Source organism: Excalfactoria chinensis, chromosome 4 (genome assembly GCF_039878825.1).
Source record: "Excalfactoria chinensis isolate bCotChi1 chromosome 4, bCotChi1.hap2, whole genome shotgun sequence".
NCBI classification, from domain to species: Eukaryota; Metazoa; Chordata; class Aves; order Galliformes; family Phasianidae; genus Excalfactoria; species Excalfactoria chinensis.
In genome coordinates this window covers 46,106,129-46,133,059 of record NC_092828.1, presented here as the reverse complement: position 1 = coordinate 46,133,059, position 26,931 = coordinate 46,106,129, and the positions used below count along the sequence as shown (strand labels likewise).

Here is a 26,931-nt window from a genome sequence, read left to right as displayed (position 1 = left end):
GCAAAGCTCCATTAGTCAAAGAAATGGAAAGAATCAATTGTTGTAGGCTAAGATTTCACTTAGGAAACAATGTCTCCTCTTCTGCCTTCCTAACTACACACAAAGTTTATGAAAGTGAGTGCTTTCTGCTAGCAAAGCTAAATGAAACTTCTGAATTTGTTATTAAGGGAATCTATATTAATTACAAGAATATGTCATAAGGGTATGACAGGGAAGCATTTCATCCCTTAACAGTTATTATTTCCTTGAATCTTGTTCCTAGGCCTGATCTGGCCATACAATAAGCCAATAAACATTTACAGCCAAGAAGAGAGGTTGTACTGCTAATGAACAATCACTTGAGACCAAAAAACAGAAATATTAACTGTTTTTCTTCAGACCAGTAGAAGGATAATTACAAAATTCCAAATTTACATTCTTTGTAGCTTCCATGTCAATTTACAGTCTCTCCATTTGTTACCACACTGCCCTTAATTACAAGATCAGCATTTTAGCAGTAACCTCACTGTCTTCGTGTAAAGCCCAAATGGCATGAAGGAGCAGAGGAAAATGTGAGTTTCAATACTCCTTCCACAGGCAGCCCTGACAAACAGCCATTAAACACCCTGTAGTGCACATATACAGCTTTCCTTTACCTTCTGTTGTGTTTGTTTTTTTTCACGAGGTGCACAGTATATCACTACTAATGAATAAAAATAATAATAATAATAAAAAATCAGGAAGGTTGTCACTTGTCTGCTGAAATCTTTTGCTCAGTTGTTGCAGATGAGATTTAACCCTTCAGTTTTGCTGGCTTAGATGTAGGAAAACTGTAAATTGCAAAAACAGTTCCTTTTTCTGTTTTCTTGTCTGAAGGCAAGATGTATCTAGCTGAGTTTCACCAAATAAGTAATGCTAAACAGAGTGGTCACAAAGAGTTTGTAATAGCAGTTAGGTTTACAGGGATGTTACACTGATGATCTCAATCCTCAGCCTTAAGAAAGAAAAGTGAAAAGGTGACAGAAGCTTCCTCAGGGATCAAGACCCCTCTCAAGTGCAACGTCATCTTTCTCAGTCTGCTTCCAGTGGAAATACCATTAGCAAACCAGCCAGAGGATCTGGGAAGTAATCTTGAGTAACACAGGGGTCAGAGTTCAATAGACTTGATTTTAAAGAAAAGAATAAGAGCATTACATGAGGGAGGGCAAATAGAGAATGAACATTCAATGTAAGAATGCCTTGTACACTCTTTTCCCCAAAGAGAAGAGGGGATTTTCTCAAATCCATTGGGTGGTGGTTGGCGACTAATAGTAGTAAAGTTGATAGGCAGATATAGATATTTGCAAGTGTTTAGATAAAGATTTGTCTTGTGACTCATACAGCACTGCATTTGAATGCATGTCATTCAAGGAAACCAAAAAAAGAAGCTGCCCTATTTTAACTCTAATTTTCATCTGCTGATTACAGTGAAAAGTCCTGAAAAAGAGCCCATTTCAGCTGCATGCTGGAGTGAATATTGTCCATCTTCACTGAGAGGGGCAGTAACTTGTACTGCTCCAGAATAGTGGCAGTTCTTCTCAAAATGAGCTCTTGCATGATAAAGGACAGAAGGGAAAAAAAAAAAACCAACAAACAAACAAAAAAAAAAAAACAAAACACACAACCTCTTAAAGACAGTTCTCAAAGTTATTTAGGCATCTAGCTTATGTTTTTAGAATTGACTATCACTTTTTAGGCTGTAGGAAGGCTGAGTTTCTTCAGAGGTTGTAAGATATGCAAATAACAGCCATAAGTGTTTTCTGTGGGAAAAAAAATCTATATTCATTTCAGTTACAGCCCTTTTTTTTCTTTTTTTTTTTTTTCTTAAAATGTCTGCAAAATGTCTTTTCTTTATTTTCTTTATTTAGTTTATTTGATTAGCTTAAATGTCATTCTGAACTGAGATCAGCCATTCCAAGACTGTGATCTCGGGGAGTTTTGCCTACTGGTCACTGAGCAGGCAGCTGTAGCCATGTAAAAATGTTGGCAAACACAGCTGTTGGTATCACATTGCAATGGTGTGAACTCAGCTGAAGGAGAACTGTGATTTGGACTCCAGCTGCTGTAGTTGAATCCAGCGTAGTGCAAAAATCAGTTGTCATGGGCTTGAAGTAAGAAACATAGTGGCAAGCCAGCTGAAAGATGCAGGCTTATCTTATGTTAGGAGAAGCTGGGATAGAGAGCAGTGGGTTGCAAAGACAGCACCATGTTCACATCTGTAAAGCTATGATACCAGTACTCTTGGGGAACATAAGCTACCCAATTTTATCTGTTTCCTGAATTCAAATTCAGGCTACATTTAAGCCTCTGAAGCCTGTATGTAAAATTCATTATTTCAGGCATACTGAAAGAAACACTGAGGCTGAAAGTTTGATTGCTTTGCCTTTTGGCGTGCACGGATAATTTAACACCCTACTTTCCTCAAAAGTCAAGATTTTGCTGTGGTTACTCATTGATCAGGCATGTTAGCACCATCCTACTTGCAAAAATCTTGCAGACCTGTAGGGAAAAATATGGGTTTTGAGTTTGAACACTGCTCAGACAGTTGTATCACTGGCCGTCTTTGCTTGTTTCCAATCCTTCAGCCTTTAAAGGCAGCAGCTCTTAAAGAGAAATATGTGAATGTATTATGAGTCTACCTTTGACCCACACCAGCCAAATCAACCCCCTTTAGTTTTTCACTTCCAATCAGTTCACAAAGCAAGGATCAGAGAGAAATTATTGTAAGCCCTGTAACTATTAGTAGAACCATCACAGGAAAGAGATTGTATAAAGTGACCTTACATGATGATTACAGATAGCACTACATAGTATATCAGTGAATGTAATTATATTTGGCAATTGCAACAGTAATGCAGCCATTATCTCTCAGAAGAGTTTCCTAGAATATTGTGGGAGCTGCACTTTAAATTTATTTCACTGTTCAAGATTTAGGATGTGCCAGGTACAGCCCATTCTCACTAGCAGTCGGTGCTGTTCACCCATTTGGACAGACTCTTAAAAATAGCTGAGAATAAATATAAAAGAAACAGAAGTTTTGCTACAACATATATATATATAATTTTCATTTCAGTCCTTCATAAACAGAGGAACAAGGTCTACATTAGTAATGAACATTCTAATATTTCCTGCCTTACTATCTAAGTGTTCATTACACATTCCTCCTATTTGGAGGCTTGCCTAGGATATTTCCAAACACTAGTGAAATCTAATCCATATAAAAAAATCACATAAGCTTAGAAGATGTATTACATTCTGTAGAGAATCTACGATATCATTTGGAGAAAAAGCTTTACTACAGTTACAATGTTTGAGACCTTGTTTTTTTCAAAGTTTCATGGATAATATATATCTGCTGTTCTTTAATTCCAATACAGCTACAAAGTTTTCGTGTACTTCCTCACTTCAAAACATGATTCTTCTGCCTAATTCTTGCAGTTGGCATATCTTCATTCCTTTTATTCCTTTTCTGGGAAGCTCTAAGGGATTAAGCAATAGGATTCTCCAAAGGCAGACTCAGGCCCACACTGCTTTTATATTAGAGACAGGAATTTGATTTAGTCTCAAAGCTCCATTTTTTTTATTTTTTTATTTTTTTTAAGTCAACTGAAACTCCCTTCTTTATAAAACAGGTGAGTAAGAATAATGCTTTAAGGCTTTCTCTGTACTTCCAAGAAAGGCACAAAAAGGACGGCAGCCCTGTTTTGTTCCTCATGTTGGAATTTGCCTTTAATTTTAGCTTTTGATCTCAGAGCTGATGTTCACCAGCGCTACAGAGCAGGGGCTGAATGGTTGCGAAGTCTGAGATTTGCATTTGGGAACATGAATCTCTTTCACAGGAGCTTGCCATACACACTCCCCACAGCTGAAGGAGTATTTTTACATTTTGCTTGCTGGCTTGTTGCGTAGCTGACAGATTGGGGACAGCTCAGAGTAGCAAAGTGACAGAGATACAGATGACTGGACTCCTGTGGGTCTCAGAGGGATATTCCTCCCTTTAAAGAACTGTAAATGCTTCTAATCATTGCCCAACTGCATTAAGTCTGCTTAGACAAAGGCTTGATACAGATTTGAAAAATGAAATGTTTTGGGGGCCACAGGAAACGAAGCAACCAGTCTTCGAACATCAAAAAACCTATGGGATTCACTTTGCAGTAATATGACAGATGGCTTGACTAGACATGCCATTTCCTGTTTTCTACTTTCATTTTTCAGACCAGATTGCACTAAACCACAAAACCATCGTGTGTCCTATGATCGATGTCATTGACCACAATCATTTTGGCTACGAGGCACAGGCAGGGGATGCCATGCGAGGAGCTTTTGACTGGGAAATGTACTACAAAAGAATCCCGATTCCTCCTGAGCTCCAGAGAGCTGATCCCAGCGACCCCTTTGAGTAAGTAGCAATAAAGGGGAGAGTGGGAAAGTGAAGTAAAACGAGCAAAGAAGGCAGCTGCAGTAAGCCAGGCCCAGGAATTTCCATGCAGGCTGCAGTAATTAAAGGTAGTAGAAGCAAGCAGCTACAAACTTCAAACCAGCAAAAAGATCAGGGCAACAAGTAGTCAAATTCACGAGCTGTGCTCAGTAACACTTCCTGATCTTTTCTGGCCTGATGGCTGTGCAAAAAAGGAACAGATGTGTAGTTAAGAGAAAGTATTGGCACTAGGAAAGTAATGAATGTGACTGCAGTAATTCTCTCTACTCCACAGAGTGCTTTCTGAACAAATTTTAGTTGTGTTTTCTTTGCTGAGGGTTGTTACAGTACATGCATTAATCACTGTGTCCATATTTGTGGCAGCAAATGCTTTGTTTCTGACTGGTGATATTGCTATTGTATGCATGTCCCTGTGATTTTAACATGGTACTGTCAAAGCTGAAGAGTGTCAAGCTGATTTGTATATAATTCTTGATAGGATAACGTCTATTACCAGTGTTATATGGATCCGCTCATTCAAAGGAATGACTGTCAACTCTTCATAAAATTGAGCTTTTTTAATTTCTTTTATTTTTTATTCTCATGTAAGGATCAGCTGGGTTAATCCTTACCAGAAAAGTGAGGCCAGGCAGCCAGACATGGTTCATTTTGGTAGAGTCTTCAGCTCCCTTGTTCAGCTTGCATCTCAGCAGGGCTGGCAGGCAGACTTGCTGTGATGCTCATTCCTGTCAGAAATGCCACACTGCAGATTTTGGCAGTTTAAAAAGTCAGCATTTTTTCCTCCTCAAAACAAAACCTGGAAGCAATAGCAACAGAAAATCAGTGTCTCTGGCCCAGACTCTGCACTATTTGAAATGAAAGGTTGTGATTCTTTCAGAGCATGACCCTTGTGTCCAGGGGTTGAGAAGAGGTAGGCAAGTGTAGCTTTCTGTGTAAACCACAGTTTCCTTGTTCTCCTTGTTCCTTTTTACCTATCAGTCCCCCATCTAGGCACATCAGTCTTCATCTTGCATGGGTTTAAGTGCTGATGAAGTACTTTCCTTCTACTGCCAGTGTGACAACTCTTCAATGCAGATGCAGCAAATGCGATCACAGGATGTTTTTGAGTTGCTAGATGCCCCACTACTCTTCCACAGGTCTTCCTGGTCCTCTGACCAGCTGTGACTTCTTGCCGCTTACTGAAAGTCACCTTTGAAGTTTGTGTATAAGTAGAAGTTATCTGTTGCAGCTAAATTTAGCATTGTTTATCCGCAGTTTTGCACACTTACAGTTTGTCATACTCATTTCTCAAAATCAAAAGGGCTGAAGAGGAGATAGTTGAAGGAAGCTTTATAGAGCAGACAATGCTTCACACATGCTGCAGAACAGATGAGGCAATTTTGCATGAACTGTTGTTGCCAGTATGGTAGCAGTCTGTGTCCACCTTGCCCTGCCTGCATATGTAACACACACAGAGAAATGGCTTCACAAAGAGTACATGATGTGTAAATCTCTTGTAATTTGAGTCACTCCCTCCCCAGAAAAGCACAACTTCCTCATTCCTAAATAAATCAAGGAGTGCCTTCCTTTGCTTTCCCCATTGTGGAATCCGCATCAGAGGGGTGCAGGTTGAAAAGCAGTCATGCACAGGGACCCAGTGCACTTACCCCACATGTGGGAACAGGATTGAAGACCATCTGAGCTGGGACAGTCTATTTGCTCAGACATACCCATTGCCAAGAATGTCAAGGGTAGAAGTGCTTTTAATGATCGATATTTTTGCTTAGTTAAGAAATTGTTTTCTAATTGAAAGTCAGTACTGCTTTTCTCCTAGGGCCTTCTCTGTTGACACCTTGAGCTTTTAATACTTTCCTTATGACAAATAACATAAATGTTACAGAACTCACGTTTAAATATCAGTGACTTAATTGACTGAGGCAGCTTCTACAGAATTAAAGAGGCAGAACTGTTTTCCTTTAGGTGCATACTCGGAAGCTAGAAATGGCTTCAGCCAGAACTGTAATTATTATGTTACTATTCTGTAAGCAGTAGGGGTGTGTGTGTGTATATATATATAAAAATATATATATGTGTGTATGTGTGTATATATATATGCATATTTATATATGTATATATATATTTAAGTTAAATATTGTTCTGTTGGTACTCTAGTAGCTCTGTTTCTTGCTAACAGCATCAGATCTTAGTTGATCCTTAACGAAGTGGAAAATTGCCAACGTTTTAGTAAAATACCAGCAAATAATGGGCCTGAGATCCAAAAACTGCACAGCTCAGTTTCTCCCCTTACTTGAAATGCCAGCCTGTGTTCAGCAGAAAAGGTCACATCGGCCTTAATGTACATAAAAACGATCAAACTGCACAAGACCCAAAATTAGTCATTGCATCATTGAAATGATGTATTTTCTTTCCATCTGCATATGATCAATATACTGCTCTAGTGGACTTCAGCAGTGTTTGCAGTTGGCCCAACAAACTGAAGTGTGTTCATGTAGGCTTTGCTGTGAGAATAGCGTGGAGCTGACTGAATTCCAGTACTAGCTGAGCTAGCATTTCTGGAATTATTTTTTTCCTGTAAATATATATATTTTTTCTATCTGGTGTCTCTGAAATCCTTGTTGATTTCCCTTTGCTTTATGCTATGGAAACAGTGGACATTTTGTAAAGTATTCAACTGACTTGTTAGGCTTACAGCCCATCACAGTTGACTGTAGTGATCTTTTTCTTTTGATGCACATACAGCTCCACAAAACATACTGAAGGGACTTCGTGTTGTTTCTCTCTGATGTATTTAGGGCTGAGTATCAGACACAGAGCAAATTGATTCTGCTGTATTGTGGGAATCGGTCTTTGTAAGATAAATGTGAAGTCACCATCATGCCATGATGATGCTCGGCGACTTGATTCCAGGGTCCTTGATTGTTTGGCAGAACTTGAGGTGACTTTAAAATGTTCTTCTGGTCTATAAATTGGAAGCAATAGAGATGTTTACCCCCTTTGTGGCAAAGTTCTTCGTGGTTTGCGTCTTTCATTGGCTTGTTTCTCTGCCATGGTAGAGATTGGGGCATAGCTCACAAGCTCTGATGTTGCTATTTCTCTTTCTGTGGTGCAAAACACATGCTGTCCTTTGGAGCAGTTTACCCAACCAAAGCAATTGTAACTTAAAATAATAGAGTAACCTTGCTACCATAACGGGCTGTGATATAGAACACGTTAGTGTATGTGATCTAGTAGCCTGTCTGGGCTAAAAGCTCTGATGAAGTTTAAAGCAGGAGTTTGATATGCTCAAGCCTGTTGAGGATGACTGATCTTTATTTCCTGGCAACACTTACATAACATTGATTCACATTATCATGTGTTTTGTCTGAAAACAAGCATCATTGCTCTTTGGTGCCATCAGCAACTGGATAAGAAAACATCAACAATTCAGCTCATGAAAACCTATTATTTCAATAAAATCACATAATGGAGAAGACTAGTATAGGCTAGGATATGAAAGGATGCACACCTCCTTGGGGCAGTTTTGGTTGAGGTCTATCTTCATGATACAGTACAGAGGGAGGGTGTGAAAAAGACCCAACAACATTGCTATGGAACTGCAGCTCAGAATGGAAAGGAGTAGAATGTTCTCCACTAACTGAATACCAAAATCCCCAGCATCTGGAAAACTCCAAGCATGGAGTTTTGGTGTATGAATATTACTTGCTCTTGAAGGATTCTTTTTTATAAAAAGCTGGAGAGTCACTTAATTCTAGCTAAGGACCAGGAGAATAGTAAGGGAAATACTCTGCTAGCCAGTGAGTTAGAAGACTTTTTGTAACCTTTTCTGAGATTTGAGTTATTTGTGCTGTTTCCTTTCTATGAAATAGGAATAGAAAAGCTTCACTATCCCAAGGCTACATTGGGTACAAGTGCAACCAAGGTTGTAGGACTGAGGTTTCACAGTAGTATGTGGCATTCATGTATTATGGATGTACTTCTGCCAGAAGATAGGCTGCCCAGAGAGTTTATGGAGTTTCCCTCTTAGACTCTTTCCTTTGCCACCTACTTTAGGGAATTTGCTATAGCAGTGGAGTTGGACTTGGTGATCCCCAAAGCTTTTTTCCAAGCCCTATAATTCTGTGATTCTAGTAAAAGTTTGGATCTGCTCAGTCAATGAAATTAGGTAATTAGTGCATTGTTCTCTTGCCTAACAGTCTGTCAGCCTTCAATATAAAACATGACTTTAATATGATCAGTTGTGCATTAGATTGCCTGGCACTTTCTGTTGATTTGCATTTTTACAATCATATTATTACTATATAAGCTGTTGACAGGTTGCTCTTTTATTTGGATTTATTATACTCTGGCTTAGAAATATTCATTTTTCTGCAATTCCTTACTTTCAGTATTTATACATATATTTAACAACATGATGGTACAAAGAAACTCTTTGCATAGGCTGCATTTCAAATCTGACAAGTACTTTTACAATTTTATGATCATTTTCTGAAATTTAGAAAGAGCTAAGGATAAAGATTTCTGTTCTACAGCTCCCAGTGCTTTATAGTCTGTGTCCTTTATGGCTGATTTCTGCCCATAAACATTCATAAAACCTCTCACAACCAGAAACAATCATCTTTTTTTATTATTTTATTTTATTTTATTTTATTTTATTTTATTTTATTTTATTTTATTTTATTTTATTTTATTTTTTATTACTGCCTGAGTATAATCTACTGTTTTGAAGTGTGCTTCAGGAATATTTGAATATTTGATGCAGAGGCATTATTCTACAGAAAAGCAGCTGCCAGCCAGTGTGAGTTTGTGCAATTTAGGGTCTTGATTTATTGTTTTGATAAGCAATGGTTTTTGGAAGAAATGGTAGTGGAGATAACAATAGCTTTTACAGACTGCTGCCCAACTGTGGCCCCATGAAAATTTCAGAATTCTTTATCAATGAAAAATGCTAACACTGATGCACAGCATTTGTGAGTGAAGATATGAATATCCTGTTGTTTTCTCCTGTCTTTGGTAGATTTTTTGTGTAGAGCTTTTGTACAAGTAGTACATTTTCTCTGAAGGCCAGCTCAGGAGAGAGAGCTCTACAAAGAGCACAATCTTTTAGAGTTCAAGAAAAAAATCAAGTATAGAATCTGCTGCTGTTATGATTTTTACAACCTCAGTGGAGTCATTTGGGCAAATAGTGGATTCCTACTTACCAGCTGAATTGAGCAGATTCACACTGGATGCACAACTTTTCACTTGAATGTTACTAGTGGCTCCTGCCTCTCTAGATAAAAGGGACTAAATCTTGTCCATAAACTTGATGTTGCAATGCCAAAGTAGCTATATTTTTTCTGCTTCTGCAAAAACTCATCTTTCCAATTTTCTTCTATAATTGGATTTCATAATTAGCATAAAAGCGTAAACATCTTGAATGTAATGTTTCTAGAGCTGTTAGCCTGCTACTTCCCACAAGTATTAACTTCAGAGCTTGATAGTCGATATGCCCATATGCTAGGGCAGATTCATAGAGTAGGTCATCAAAACTACCAGTAATTGGAAAACTAAGTAGTTTCTGGACATGAATTTAATATTTCTGTACATAAAAAAAGACTGGGATGGTGGCCAAGAAAAAGAGATATGTTGCTTAATGCGTCCAGGTGAGCTATTTAAAGCGATCAATGTGGTATTGATAGAGATGGTTTGGTTTTCAAAATTATAAAATTGTGTCTGAACAATTTTCAGTGGTGAAAAGAAAGTCACCATTCTGAAATAGCTATTTATATTTCTAATTGTGGATTTTCAAACCTTTTTCTCTACAACTTTCATTCAGAATTAGGTGACACACGTTTGTACTAATAAACAGAAAAACATCCTTCTCTTCCATTTTGTAGTGTTTAAAAGCATCATGTTGGGATTGAGTTCTGCACCCATTGCCATTTCAACTTGTTTGAGCTTGTTGGTTGTTGCTTTTTTAAGGAATGACTATTGCTGTCTAATTTATGTCCATGCTTCAGTTGCTCCCAGCAGAAGACTAAAACCAATTACTGATTTTGTTAGACCCTACTCTGTGCCAGTTTCCAAATTTGTACTATGAGTTCTGTATTTGTTCACTGGCTTAAATTTACTACTACTGTCCAGTATGGGCATTTGGTAGAAGTTGCTTCCCTCTTATTCTGCAAGATCTGCCAGGTGTTCCATGGTGTCATAGTACTTTTCCCTGTGGTGCCCATGGTTCTTTTTTCACAGCCCACAGTGAATTAAGTCTAGTATAAAAGCATCTTTACCTGCTATTATACACCTGAGTCATTGTCTGTAGTGAATAATTCTGACTGCCTAGCTTGCCATTGGATTCCCTTAGCCCTGGGGATGAAGACAACTTTTTGGTGTCCACTTTGAAGAACTTGAGCTGCTAATGTGTTATGTGTTTGAAGCATGAGAAGAAGGGACTAGGAAGAATTGTCAGGAATCTCCTATCTCATCCCTTCAGCCTCGCCCATCTTCTTATCATATTTCTAGTAGAGTAGCTTGGTTTAAATCTCCAGAAATGCAGAGTCACAATTTATTACAGAGCCAATGCTTCAGTATTCTTATTTATAATAGCTAGCCAGAAACCTCCTTGTCACAGGTTTAACCCTCCTGTTTTATCCTGAACAGTTCACACTGGGAGAATAACTTCTGTATACTTGAGAACTGGTGTCAGATCAGTTAACTGCTCATTTTCAAGTAAAGTATCTTATTTTTTCAGTCTCTCTTAGTAAGTCATGTTTTCTAGTTTGCTAAGGTCTATCTTTGCCTTTCTCTGGACTCTTTCCATTTAGCCTGCAAGCAATACTAACAGCTGATTCTGCAACAGCCAAAGCCTAATGTCCTAGTAGTGCAGATTAGCAACTTTGTCTGTTTCAGAGGTTGCATTCCTATTTATGTTTTCTTGATATTGTTAATTCATACCAGGCTTATGTTCTGGTGTAATCTCTGCATATTTTTTGGCAGAAACTGGTACATAGCTAAGTTTTCATCCATCTCTTTTTTTAATTCAGATTTTACCTGTTTGAAGGCAAGGCATTGATTACCATATCTGTTCAAAGTGCCATGGCCAAAAAGGTGATGTGTCTTCGTTATCCATTGTTCAAAGTGATACTTGATACTTGAACATGTTTCTTCACTTCTCCAGCTTGCCAGGTGTTTCAATTCCGATTAATTCTCCAATTAGTTTAAAACCTACTGTAGTGTTATTTGTGCTTTATTTGAAGTTCATGCAACTGACATACTCCATTCTAAATTCAGGTTGTAATAATGAGAGGATTCAAATTATATCATGTGTTTAGCTTTTGGTGGTGCACCCAGGGTTCTTCCGTTTCCTCAGTCAAAAATGGACTATGTACCACTTCTCTGACTCTGGAAAATGTGTTCAATTCAGAAGCCATGCTTTGTGCAGGGTAAAGTTTTATAAATCATCTTGATATTCTGGTAAAAAATAGTGATCTTTATGCATATGTCTTTAAACTCAGATCCTCTGAGCATCGAATGTTTCACACACACGACCTCCTCTGAAAGCACTAGATGGTACAAATTTACAGCACAGTTTCAGTTTGCTTTTCTGCTTTCTATGCAGATCAAGAACCAGGATCTAGGACCTGATGGTCACAATTTCCAAACAAGTACAGGTAGGCAAAAAGCCCCATGTAAAGCCCTACAGAGTAGAGTTGATGAATGCAAGTTTTTAATGAAACACTGAACTGAATCAGATGCGGGCAAGGCAACATTTGCAGTTATCCTCTCAATACAATTTCCTCTTTGATATTGGGTTATAGGTGTTGAGTTATAGGTGATTGAATTTTACTTATGACTATTGGCTGGTTTTGTATCTCTCTGACAGCCATTATGTCAAGTACACATTGCTGTCATTTTTAACTCTAGCAGTTATCTGTGAATTGATCATTTATCTAACACTCAGCTGAGAAAAAGAGAGTTAATGCAAATTTTAAATAAATATCATGGAAGTTCAGTACAGGTAATGGCATAATGAGGATCTTACAAATAAAACAAGATTGCATTCTGAATCATTCCCAGGCATTCTAGCATGTTTTCTTTTCATCTAAGTAACCAAAATATGTTTTTTCTAGCTGTAAGATCACTTTTGCCACGAGGCAAAGACAAATGCCTCCAGCAACCTATGAGGCAAAAATTACTATAAACATCCCAAGTTTTGATGTGCTGGTTTATTTATAAAATGCTGTGCATTTCTGTTGAGAGACAGGGAATAAATAAGGCTCAAAAGAGCTGGCATTTGTTGTTCCATAAACCAGGACGTAGCACCTAGGACCTCGTGGACACATGATCCAAACTAGTACAGATAGGCCAAAAGCACCAAAAAGTGCTGCTGCTGCTATCAGGGAATGAGGTGCCTGGAGGGAAAGAGGAGACATCAGTCCCTTCTCACTCCTGGTTCTCAGCCAAAAGTTGAGCTGATTCTGCATAACCTCCCTGGTGTTTTTGTACCAGGGCAGGTCTCCACTCAGTTTTCTTGTGTGCACAAATGATCTATGGACAAGCAGGGAGTTTCAAGTGAAAGAAATGGTGTTAAGCCAGTAACACAGCAAGAGAACAGCAGCAACATTTTTCCTTTTTGGATCATTGGGAAGGTAAACAGCAGGGGAAGAAAGATGTTTGGAGCTGTATTTTCAACCCATCATCTGCAAACCAAGAGGTTTTCAAAAGGCACCAATAGCTTTCACAGGAGGCACCAAATGAAAAGTGAAGTTACTAGTTCTCACACCACAGAAAATATTTTAGGTCCTTGGATTTGTTCTTTGCGATGTGTTTTACTGCTTAGCCATTTTGTGATGATTCCTTTTGACAGAATGGTGATTTAAGTAGCAAAACTGTTCAAAGTATACTCTTTTGTTCATTCCTGACTTGTTCAGTGGGCATTCCGGTAAGAACAGTTGCCTTCAAAAGTTGCCTGTGTGTACAGTTATAGTTACTATATGCAGTTGGTGTCAGATTTATGATTACATTGATGAAGGTAAATCATATGAGCCCTATTATTTCAGTATTGATTTATATATAACCTTATATCAAGCAGCATAAATAAAAGCAAAGAAGTTACTTTAAATGGTTAACAACATTGCCCTAAATTTCATGTTTTATCATAGAATCTTAGAATTACTCAGGTTGGAAAAGACCTTAAAGATCATCAAGTCCGACCACAGCCTAACTATAATACCCTAACTCTAAATCCTTATCAGTAATTGTTCACATTTCTATTCCAGCTAAATAGGGATATTGTTATTATTTTGCAGAAGAGAACTGTTAGGAGACATTATTGCAATTTGGGTTTTTTTTTAATTACAAAATAGTCTTGCTATCCAAGATTATTAACAACATTAGTTCATAGATTTGTAATTTTTTAATGGCAAAATAGAATACTCTGATTGTCTTGATGGAATGCATTAAGGACATTTCTACATCTGCTGGAACATAATCATTTTAAAAATTTCTGTAGGAATGAAAAGACTCAAAACTTGTCAAAATAGGGTATTTGGGTGACTGGCTTTTCATGTTTTTCATAGAATCATACAATGGTTTGGGTTAGAAGGGACCTGAAGAATCATCAATTTCCAACCCCCTCTCCACAGAGAGGGCTGACTGCCACTAGGTCAAGTACCAGATCAGATTGCTCAGGGTCCCATCCAACCTGGACTTGAATGCCTCCAGGGGTGCAGCATCCACAGACCATCCGGGCAGCCTGTGCCAGCACCTCACCACTCTCAGTAAAAAAATTCCCCGACATCTAATCTAAATCTCCCTTCCTTTTGTTTAAAACCATTCCCCTTTGTCCTATCATTATGTACCTGGTTAGAAAGTTAATTTCCCTCATGTTTATAAACTCTCTTGAAATTTTGGAAGGCCAGAACAAGGTCTACTTGCAGCCCTCTCTTTTCCAGGCTGGACAAGCTCAGTTCCTTCTGCTTATCTCCACAGAAGAGGTGTTTCAGCCCTTGGATCATTTTCATAGCCATCCTTTGCACCTTCTCCAAAATCCCCACATCTTTTCCATGTTGAAGTTCTGCAGATAAGGCCTCACAAGGGCAGAATTGAGGGGACAATGACTTCCTTGCCCCACTGGACATTACTCTTCTGATGGAGCCCAGGATATCGTTGTCCTTCCAGGCTGTAAGCATGCACTGCTGTGGCACTTTAAGATTTTCATAAACCAGAACCCCTAAGTCCTTCTCATCAGGGCTGCTCTCAAGGAATACTTCTCCCAGTTTGCATACAGGTTTCTTTGTGTTGTGCAATAGAATATTGATGAAGCTTGTTTCCAGATGCTTGACAGCACATGGTGTAGTATTAGAAAACATTGGATGATTACATGCTTAACTCCCTTCCTTTTGCTAGCATTTTCTTGAATATTAAATTTTCTTAAGCACTGTGGACACAGCTGACCGTTGACTGTAAGAATATCTTTGGCAAGGAAGGCTGATAGATTGGCCTTAACTGCAGACAGATTTAATCTGTCTCATCTAATGCTTATTAAGAAATTTAACCTCAGTTAAATTGCGTTGTACAAAACTTCAATTGTATCAAGGACTGCCAAATAGCTGGTTACTACAGTAATTATTGGACTTACATCTCCACCTGCTGGCTAGTGGGCAAATTCCAATTCCAGAGTTGGTTTAAATGACATCCAAGCTGTTTTTAATATTAAAGCATTTTTTACAGACAAACTGCTTACAGCCACAGTTTTAAGGGGAAGCTTCTTCAAAGCTATATAATTAAGCAGATGATGTCAAACTCATTGACCTATGCATATAAGCCTGGGTCCTAATAAAGAAAGCATGACACAGTTTTAAGTGAGAAAAAAATTTAAAACACGTTTAACCCACCTACCACCTCCTTTCTGTGGGAGCTTGTCAGCACATCCAAGAGCCAAGAACGCAGTAAACCTTTGGAACTTATTTCCATACAGCGTAATAAAGCTTAACAGATTAATAGGAATGATTATAAGTGGGATCTAAGAGGAATGATTTAAGAAAAAGAAAAATCTGTTCTAACAAAGCACTCAGCAGCTGACTCACGGGTTAATTATCAGTTTGGGCATGCAAAAGATAATAATAATAAATTAAAAATAAAATAAAAAGCCACATACAGAAGCCTTCCTAATCGCAGTTCACGCAGTAGCAAAGAGAAAAGGCTGTAAAATTCAATAACAAAAAGGGCAAAGTCAAAGTGATAATGAGAATTTCTTTGGAGTAGATTTCATCTGTTGGTAACAGTAAAGGAGGAGAAATACTGTTTGTAAAATCTGCTCATAGCAGCAACTCACCAGTATGAAAACAGCTGTGGAAAGGGCAAATGCAATCCCAGAGCTTGTTTTGCCACAGCTCATGGCCCTTCAAAGTTACAGAATGTTTCAGGACCTCAGCTAGCCCCTACTCCTGTTCTTCACAAGTTAGGGGATAATTTAATCTCAGCCTAAAATGGGATGCCCTTCTTCTATTGCCTTTAGGTACAGAAGCCTTTTCCTCATTTCTCTCGGGAGAAGGGAAGAAAACAGAGAATAAAGAGACACTAAATTACAACTTAGGATGTTTCTTTGTACCTTAATTTTTTTCAAAGGCTTGGCTGTCTCTTCCTTCATGATGGTACATTCATCTGTGAGACTGGATGTCAAATCCTTGCAAGCTGCTCCTTAAATTTTTCTGACTGACATTTCTACTGAATTGACTTAATTTCTACTTAATTAGTGAATTTCTGACCTCAGGAATCTTCCTGATAAGGATACATTGGTAATTTTAGCAACTGTGAGGAATGTGAAGAACACAGTCTCTCTGGTACTTATATAAGGAATAATTACAAATTTTCCAGAAATGTGGAAGATAACTGAGAGAAGCTTAAAAGGCAGTTTGCTCTATATGTGTAAATAACAGGCACCAGCAGAAACATCAGTTACCTAGTAAGACGATAGCTGTAGTTCTCAAGATAACTTATTTTTGATTGGTTTCAATAATTCTGAAACTTTAAATGAGTTGGAAAATTTCTGTGTGTTCTGACATTTGAGTCATAGGATCCAAAGTACTAACAGAGCAGAACTGAAGCAGAAATACGTGGAGTTCAACCCATTAAGCAAGACTGTTGGGATTCGTGTTACTTGCCAACATCAGAATTGATGCCTCACAAATCTCTGAAAATGTTTGTCCTTCTGGAAATTGATTGTACACAGCTAAGTAGCCAGGTTGCTTAAATGTATGTGATTCATCAGATGACTCCTGGTCTGTCTCTAAAAAGAAATCAGCCTTCATTTTCATGCACTTCTTCAGCCTCTTCTCATCCACTCAGATTCATAACTCCTCTGACTATTTTGGCACAGCTGAGATAAGTTTCATTTCTCCTTTTTCTGAAAAGAGCTGGCCAGATTTGTTTGCAGTCTCGTAGTGCATGTGATCTTCGTTAGTGCTATTGATTTGTATCTGTAGCTGGAAAGATGTCCACTGATAGATCTTAAAGTTGCATTTGCCCTTTCCAAAGTTAATGTGATACTCGTTTTACCCATTCCCAAACTGTCTGACCTTGCATATCTCACTTATTTGGAATGGCTATTACTGTGGAGTATCAACCAATTCAGTCTTGGTTCCTGTGGGGTAATGGGCAGAAGATGTACAGAAAAGCACCAAGATGAGATGTGTTTGAAAGGTTCCCTTCCAATACTTGAGTCCATTTTCATTCAATAAGTGCTGATGGTTTTTCACTTTCTCTAATGAAGCTTGAAATTAACATAGCTTTTTGTTTATTTTCTTATTTGCGGCAACATCACTGATAGTAATAGCATAGCACTGGGAATAGTTCTTGTAAAGCTGGAGGACAGAAATGAGAAGTATTTTGGATTGGCCCTGTATGTATATAGCTAATATTTAATATATCTGCATTTAAACTGCTGTTTGTCTGGGGAAAGGCGATTGATGTGATTCTAAGATACAAACTATTTTGACTCTAAACTTACTTAACACATATGCAGTTTTATCAAAAAGCTCAAGTAGACACAAATTCTTTAATTTTCTTATTGTGATTTGCATATCATGGAGAAATACTCAGTAACATGGAAGAATTACAGCGTTCATTAATCTGAAATTTTTTAGAGCCATTAGTGAACATACTGATGAGCAAGATTTTAGTGAGTAGATTTTACCAGCTGGAGGTCTGAAAATACATATATATATAAAACAATATATACATATATATATTGTTCCTATAAGAATAAATGTAGCAGTCTACATTACAGAGATGTGATAGTAGTGGAAAAATATTCTTAGGTACCTATAATCCATTTTTCAAAGTTAAGAATTTCAATGTGAAAAAAAAATGTACTAGTTTGGAGATTCTCTTGTTGGGGCTGAATAAAGAGGCAAAAAATCTGTAGATGAGAACAATAGGTAGAGCAGTAGTAGCTCATGGCAGTGTCAGAGCAGAACTGGTATCTAAAGTGCTGTCAGGTTTGCTAGCTAAAATAGACCACTAGGGATTTTCATGACAGCTTTCCTTTCTGCACATTTGATATTCCATATTTCTGAATTATTCAGCATTGCTCCTGCTAAGTCAGATAGTGTCTCTGGAGCGTAATTATCTTAGCAATGGTAAAAAAAAAAAAAAAAAAAAAAAAAAAAAAATTGCAATTATATATTCATTGTTTTTTGGGTTTTTTTGGTTTTTTTTGGTTTTTTTTAAATACTTGGAACAGGAGTTTAAAGTATCAACTGTTGTTCACGGGAACCTCCAGTAGTGCTGAGAAACTCTAGAAAAGATATTGTCATCTCAGTGGAATTAACAACAAAACCCAAGCAGGACAAGATGAAACCTTTCAATACATGCAACAAAAAATAGACCTAAACTAGTGGTGAAATGTGATCTATTTTAGGACAGTCTGTTGCTCCCCATACCAAATGTTTTACCTGTTCTTATCCATGCCTCATTGTTTTTGGAAATTAATTTTAAATTCAGTTCTCACCAAGATAACAGTGGGAATATTTAGCTTGTCTTTGATCTATTGCTTATTTTTCCTGGTGCTATTTTATCTTAGAATGGGTTGAGTTGCAAGGAACCTTAAAGTTCATCAAGTTCCAACACCCTGTCATGGGTAGGGTTGCCACCCACCAGATTAGGCTACCAAGGATCCCACCCAACCTGGCTCTGAATGCCTCCAGGGATGGGGCATCCGCAGCTTCTCTGGGCAGCTGTGCCAGTGCCTCACCATCCTCTGAGTAAAGAATTTCTTCATAACATCTTACCTACATCTTCTGTCTTCCAGTTGAAGACTGTTCCCCTTATCATATCACTATCAGATAAGTAAAAAGTCAGTCTTCCTCCTGATTATAAGCTCCCTTTAAGTACTGACCCCTTAGACAAGTTTAGTCTCATGAAGCAGGCTTGGACTTTTTCCTTTCTCCTAACCCCTGCCTAGAGGTTCAGTGACATGTGAGAGATCCACATCTCTCCCTGCCTAACTGCCCATGAAGGCTGAGGGAGTCAGGCATCTGCTAGAAGGAAATGGCATTTCAGAATGGGGAATTTTGTGAGCATTTGATTGGCTATCTAGATGTTTCAATCTTAGTCTCACAGTAAGTCAGAGTATTCCACGTTGAATATGCTTGTTCATCTAAAAAGCATTGTTCTTCTTGGCATTCACAATGCAACTCTGACCTATGGCAGAATGTACTCTCAGGGATGCAGACTGCATGACTTCTGCCTTTGCTGTGAATGATATACATGGGAGAAAAAGGCTTTGCTGCTGGTCCCCTGTACTGTGAGCTCACAGTGTCTGTATCAGCTGAAGTGAACTCTTGAGCTGTTCTCTAAAAGATTGTGGGCACCCTTTGTTAATTATTTTTCTCTGGATTGAAACAAAGTTTTAAGAAATAAAATGAGGATTTTTTTGTTGTTGTTAATTCCGTGAACTCTTTGTGAAAAGTAATTACTTTTTATTTGCTTGACCTTTTACTGGGAGTTTTTAAAGCTAATCTTACTTGAAAGGTTTTGTTTGCATTGCAAGATTTAATGAATGTTTGAATGTTTTATCAAAGCATCCAACCCAAGAAGAGAGATAGCGAATTTAAGAGAGGAAGCTAAGAACAAGCTACTTGCTAGAGATGCATGTGTTAAAGCCAGGAACAGGGCAGAATTTAGTATAATAATTGCAGGTAACTCAGTTCTGTCTAGTCAGAAGTCTTAGGCATTCTGGATTTGAGGTCATTTCATATTTTTGAACCTGAGGAATTGAATAAGGAAATAGTGGTTTGCCTCGGTAATACGAGACATAAAGGGCTGTGCTTTTTCATATTACTGGTTGTCAGTTGTAGCGCATGTGCTTTTTGAAGCCCTCTACATTTAACTTTGTCTTGAATTTGTCAACCATATAATTCTCCGTAAACCGTCTCATATTAAACTCAATACTCTGTGATGCTGAAGTGTTAAATTCAAACAGACATGTCCACCAGTTTTTGCTCCTACCTCTTACACCATCTTCCCCCATTTTTTCAGTTGTTATCATTCTCTCTTAAGATTAACTAATCTGAATAAATTGATTAATCAACTCTTTGGGGAAGAAAAAAAAATAACATTTCTTATAATATTTTTGTTTATTTAGCTGATGTGCATAGATGTAAGGAAACAATACAAAAATAAGTACGCCAGTGTTTAATGTCAGCTGCAGTACTTCACCTTTCCATTTAGGTTGATGCATACACAGCTTCATTATCTCAATTTTCTGCGCACAGGCCTTAATAGAAAGCAAGTGAGCAGTTGTATATTTATGCTGATGCAAGGAGAGTTACTAATATTGTGGTGGGTGACTTGGTTGGATGGGCGCAACAAGCACAGCTCAGTATTTGGAAGTTTTGATCCATGCAGATAGACTTGAAAATATTATTAACTGAATGATTATAAGTGACAAGAATGCGCAGATAAATATGCTTTCAAGTACTTCATGAGCCTAAACAGAAGCTTATTTCAACTCGTAAAATTTTGAATACAAATGCTGAAATTATGGAAAACAAATGGGAACAAACAGAGAAGTTAGTATAACACCAAATGTTTTGTCAGAATCTTTGTGTTTTATCACAACCAGAAGTAAGCTTGATTACTAAATAGAACATCCTGAAGGCTGAAAACCAAATGAGCCATCTGTCCCTATTCGTTGCCTGCAGGAGTGATGTCAGATCTGGCTTCAGGGCCAATCCAGTGTTGTCCAAGGTAGGTGCTCAATGTTGTCACTCTGAGTATTCCTTGCAGCCATGCTTTCCTGCCCTGAAGATAGGATTAGCAATCTGATAGTAGCAATGACAAACAGAAAACACATTCCAGGGAAAAGTGGAGGCTGGGTAGCTGCAGCTTCCTGAGCTTCTTCGAAACTGGAGTGATTCATAGAATCATAGAGTTGTTTGAGTTGGAAGGGACCCTTATGGGTCATCTAGTCTGGACTCCCCTGCAATGAACAGGGACACCCACAACTCAGTCAGATTGCTCAGTGCCCTGTCCAGTGTGATCTTGAATGTCACCAGGGATCCACCACCTCTCTGGGAAACCTGTGTCATTGCGTCAAAAGCATCTCTGTAAATAACTTCTTCCTTATATCCAATCTAAAGCAAATAAGGCTCTCTTTGAACTTGGGTTGAAAATTATAAAAAAAAAAATACTAAATAATCCACTACAATCCAATGCTACAGTTGTAGTATTATTGCTAATGTATATTCACAGCAGTTGGCATCAAGCAAAGGCATTCTGTGAAGCAGTTAGTTCACTTCTACACTGTCAGATACATTTGTTTCTTCAGTACTTAATGTTTTAAGAAGTGCTATATAAAAGTAAAGGAGTGATGTTTTAAGTGATAGGAGTAACCTGAAATATGTTTGATGTGTTGGTATATATGTGAAGTGGCCATAACGCCCTAACCCGTAGGAGTTTAAATACTGCTCCGAGACAGTGGTTTATTTAACAGTGGAAATGGTTCTTGTGCACAATTGTTTGTTTTGCTACAAAAACTGCATTTTTCTGGAAGAGGAGTGGTTAATGATTCACTGATCATCATCAATGAGCTTAATTTAGTAACTGAGATGCAGGGAGGAGCATTCTTAATTCACTGAAGTACTTCATTTATGTGTTTGTTAAGAAAATAAATAACATAGTAATTAAAACTTGCAAGGCTTATAATAACAGGAAATGTCAAGATTTTTAAAGTGCTATTTTAAAGATATAGTGCTACATATTGAAAAGTAATTTGAGCAAAAATTCAAAGATGATATTCAAACCTGAGGCACATGTGAGCCACATGTGAAATCATATTTCAAGGGATATTTTAAATGTAACTTTCTGCACAGTAGCCCAGAAAGCATTTTATTTGGTATTCTACATCCGTCTTTTACAAGAAATGCTTCTTAAAATAAGGTGTTCTCAGCAATTAACTAAGGCAGCGTGAATCTGGGATGCCTCACTGTGCTAATGCCGTAGGAGGAGGAGCCAGGTAAAAATGTTGTGGCAGAGGAAAGCCCTCCATGGATATCAATTTCTAAAAAATGCCCTTGGAAGAATAGTTTTTCAAATGAGGATTTGTACCACAGACAAGCCATGGGCTTTCTGAGAATGGATTGTTCTCCTTTTTTGTTACTTTGGCAGTAAATTGCTTGATGACTTTTTATAAGAAAATACTTTTAAAAGATCTTATGTTAATCTCAGAGTACAAATTAGTTATGCTTCATCAATGAAACTCTGTAGTTACAAAGCTAAAATGAAAATTCTACATGCAAAAGAAAAGTTATTGACTATATTCCTTTCTTGAAGCAGGAGCTTTTTATTATTTTACACTATTAATCAGGAATGTGGTACATATTTCTTTCTTAATGTATGGTTGTTGGCTTTTGTCTTGATAATGAAATACATTTGCACATTGAATGGATCTTGACAGTGGAGTGAGCTTCATTATTCCTCAGAGATGTTAAAATCTGCTGTGGGAATATAGGCTCAGCTGCATAGTATTTGTCATGTGGACACCATTGCTCATGGCAACAGGAGTTTGTGGATGCTGATATTAGTTACTTGGAGTTTTACATCTTTATTCTTAGTGCACAGTGAATAATGTGTTGATCTGGAGGAGCTGCCAGGACTTTGTATGTGGATCTTTGGCTGGCATCTGCTCTGTACTTCCAGAGTTCCTTATGTTACAGAAGCAAAAATAGGAAAATTCACAATTTCATAATTTTCTTCATAGTCGTTACTGCAGATGGTACCTGTGTGGATCTGTGTTCTACTGCAATCTCCTTTAGAAACTGAGCTCCAGAAAGACAGTACCCCTCTTGCCTTGATGCTTTTTGATTTCATACATTCCTCAGGAAGTGAAATCGAGTCTCAAGGTGAATTTCTTTTCTGTAAGATTGTTTTGCATAGGAAGATGGACTACACTGTGCTTTCCCCTTGGAAATGCAGATGTACGTACAACCCCTAGATTAATGGAATGGTATCTAAAGGCTGTCAGTACAGAGTGATGCATGAGGGAAGAAAATCACTAATCCAGCACATGCTGTGCCAGGTTTGCTTGAAGCTGCTGCCTGCGCTCCAAAAAGAGAGTCAACAAAGACAGAATGCTGACCTCTGTGAAGCTCTTTTTTTCTTTTTTCTGAGGAAATGTACTCAGTCTTTCTTTCTTGCTATTACTCATTATCAAGAAATTATATCTTCCAAACAGATCAGGTCTTGGCCTCCAGGAATAGTTGCATCCACAAGCAATTGAAGGATGCCGTCAGAACTCCACTTTACCTGACCCCAAAGCACAGCTTAGTTTTGACTGTATTGCTTTTCTTCCTCCACTGAGCCATTAAACTTCATCAGTAAATGCAATTGTGAATGAATGGAGTTCTTTTTACAATACATGGAAGCAGATTTTTTCCCTTTGGCTTGTTTGCTTTCCCATTTACTCCTAATATTAGTTGTTAATGGAATAGCAGCTTCTGTAATTACAGGGGAGGCATAATTCTGCTTTTAAAGTGTAGTCATGAGGGGAAAATATTTGCAGTGTTCTGTTTCATTTTATCTTTATTTATTGAACAGCATCCTTCGTATAACTTCAGAAGGAAAGCTGTAAAAGAGATTCTGTCAATGTTAGTAATTTCAGTCTTTGACCTGCAATTCCATGTTTTATAATACTTATTTGTGCTGCAATTTGTATTTAATTGTGTCTGAGAAGCCTCATGCATAATGTTCTTCCTTTAAATCTTTCATTAGTTTTATTTTCTTGCCAACGGAATGGTTGAATGCTACAGCAGCTGCTTTGCAACTATAATTCTTCTCTCTTGTTACTGATAATGACAGCCAACAATTTACTGTGTATGAAGTTTGCTTATGAGTTGTTGTATAAAGTTTTCAGAAAAATATTTTCTCAAGCGTAGGAAAACAAATGTCAGGCAGACCTAATTACTGTTCTTCCCCACACCTCCCATAGGCTCTCTTCTCTTCTGCTAGCTTGAGATGAGTTGTTTGAAAATGTATTCATTGGCAAAGTACTCAGATCATCCCAATTCCCATTTCTGTTAAGCTGGCAGTTGGTGAATACAAAAGTATTCCTCTAGAAAGTAGAGTAGAGGAAAGACTGCCCTATGTGGAGGGAATGTAACCCAGTGCTGAGATCAAGAGCCTAAAAAGAAAGGAAGTTACAATGACAACATCAACACAATCATCTCATCAATCACTTGTATAATTCTGAAGGATACAGCTCTATTTAGACTGTATAATCAGCATTGACCCTGGCTATTTTCACTGAATAACAGACTGTAATCTCAAAGTTCAAAGACAGACTGCTGAACGGTACAAACTGAGGTGATATAAGTGCCTGCAGGGCTAAAGTGAACTCCTGTATTGAGAAGTTCCCCGTCAGATTAAACAGTTTGACTCTAGGGGAAATAGGTGATGTGAGGTGTGAAGCCCATCTGTACGTTGGTGCTAGGGTGGGTTACAACAGCACTCTTGTCTCTACCAAGATTCAGTTCACACTTTCAAGGACAGCTTTGTTATTTGGGAACATGAAGCTGGGGAACAGTGAAACCACTCAGTGTGAACTGAGGACCTTCAGGTAACCCTGGCAATCCTCTTTGAATCACTGTTTGAAGTATTTCTATGCAGAGCTAAAACCTTGTTGGATGAGATGCTCTGAACTCTCTTTGTCTGTAAAATAATCACAGTATTACCAACTGCATCCTTTGAATTTCACTTGTCCAGTGAGACTACCTGTCTGTAGCCATCCAGAAAACACAGAGACAATTGTCTGTCAGTGTGTGACTGTGACGGAGAAGATCACATGAAACTACAGTTTCACTGGTACAGGTATCTGCCGCGGGTAACAAGAGATTAATCTGATTACTTTGTTATTAAGGATTTGCTTTTTCTTTTTTTGTTCCGTTTTCTTTTTCTGAGAAGTCTTGACACTAAAGCATTTGCAAGAGTAATCATTACTGCCCGGCTTATCCTGTTGCCAGTTCAGGGTTTGTTATGGCTTTTGTGTTTTTTCTAATTTAAGTCTGAAATGATAGGGCTTGCACATGAAGATTTTTGGAAATGAAGCAGAATGACTGATCGTCTCAACTTTTCACAACTGTACAAATGTTTGTTTTTTTTTAAACAAACGTATAACTCATGCTATCCCTACATATATATATATACATATATGTGTCTCCAAAAGTAATGCCTCCTATTTATGGAAACAACAGATATAAACACAATAACACTGTTTGGTAAAGCAAATTCTCAGTTACAAAACATCCTTTTTCTTCATGGTAACATGATAATTAGCTATAAATTTTTACCAGCTATGAGCAAGAGCTGCATGTGTAAAAATCTACATGGCCATCCAGAACATGGCTTGTCTTCCACATCACTGTACCACGGCTGAAACTTACCACCCACTGCCTCAGTGTGCTCACATTCACTGTTTTGTCTCCATAAATATTCAGCAAGCATCAGTGGATGTCATTGAGTGCCATTTTTTCCACATGGAGGAATTCAGTGACCTTTGCTTCATACCCACTTCTGTGTCAGATGCCGTTCTGTCAGACTGCCCCTCTGCTGCCATCTGATACACAGCATCAACATGTTATGGCATATTGGTGGGAAGGTTCAACCTCTACTGCTGTGCCACCAAAATCTGCCTCTGGCATTGTGTCCAACAGAATAAACTAGGAGGAATTACTTTTGGAGGTGCTGTTGTGTATGTATGTCAGAACTCCTGTTTCCAGCCCTGAGCCCAATGTGCTTTGGTCTCAGGGCTGGAACATTCACTATCTGCCTTCAGGGTTAGAGCTCATGCACAGCAGTATAATTTCACTGGTAGTATGTTGTGCAGACACTTAAACCATCCAAAGAGCCAACTGTAGGTATAAGAGACATTGTTCGGAAGCTGAATTAAGTATTCAGTAATAGAGATTTCTAGTTGCTCACCTTTAGATGTGACTGTTTATCAGTAAATGGGGTAATGATTGTACCTGTGGCACTCATATATTTATTTATAAGAAAAAAATACGATATTTTGAGTGGGATAGAATATTTTCGTCTCAGCTGTATATCAAAATGTTCACGTAGCTGAAAGAATTTCTAACTGAAGTGAGCATTTACAGCATCAATCAACAACTCTTACCATCAGAATATTTTACTAGCAGTTAATGAAAACTGTCTGTGCTCTGACATTACTTTTGAAATCAACCAGTTCATATCCAAATCCTGAAAGTAGAACACTAGATATCACTTCCTGTGAGAAAATAAAAAAGCTATCGGGTGTCTTCTGCAATTCCTAACAGTTGAAAACCTCAAAAGTATTTATTTCCCTTAGATCACATTGTAGATATTCTCTGTCTCTTTGTTGCTAGGCTCATTTCCATGCACTTTTAGTACAGAGTGAATGAGCTTATGCAAATGTAGAGAGCTATCCCTAGACAAGACTTTCATTTTATTTTTATTATCAAATAGAGATATATATTTTTTAGTGTGATTTATTATGATGATAGCACAGGAAGGTTCATTTCCCTGGGTTTCCACAGCCCTGCCTGCCCATCATTACAACAACATCAAATTAAAAGCGTATGCTGCCATGGGACAATGAAGTGCTCAACCTCATCAGCTTTTGGTTCCTACATCCCTTACTGTGAAGTGGTTTCCAGTGTTCTTCTGTCAGTTCAGTTTCTGAAAAACTACTTCCACTGTTTCATTTTACAGGAGAATATTGTGCTGCTAGTGCAGACGGAAAAATCCAACTTTGTTATAGAGTATTGTTATAGAGTATTGTAGTTCCCTAGTATTGTAACATAGCCAATTACAGATACTTAATAATTAGCAAGGATGCATTTTGGAATCCATTTCCAGAATCTCAGCATATCTTTGGCTGCATACTTGCTTCTTCAGGTATTTGATTTTGGTTGTTGTTTTTGATGCTTTCTTGTAGCATAATGAGAATGTTCTTGAAG

General features: G+C 37.9%; 1 protein-coding gene across 2 annotated transcripts in view; it reads left to right on the top strand.

Annotated features, from left to right (window-relative positions):
• The window catches only part of GALNTL6 (polypeptide N-acetylgalactosaminyltransferase like 6), a 421,154-nt gene that overhangs the window by 340,254 nt on the left and 53,969 nt on the right, over positions 1-26,931 (top strand). For both annotated transcript variants that reach the window (XM_072334685.1, XM_072334684.1), the window contains one exon: positions 4,234-4,417. In XM_072334685.1, the coding sequence (XP_072190786.1) occupies positions 4,234-4,417 (184 nt within the window). The remainder of the gene's footprint in view (positions 1-4,233; positions 4,418-26,931) is intronic.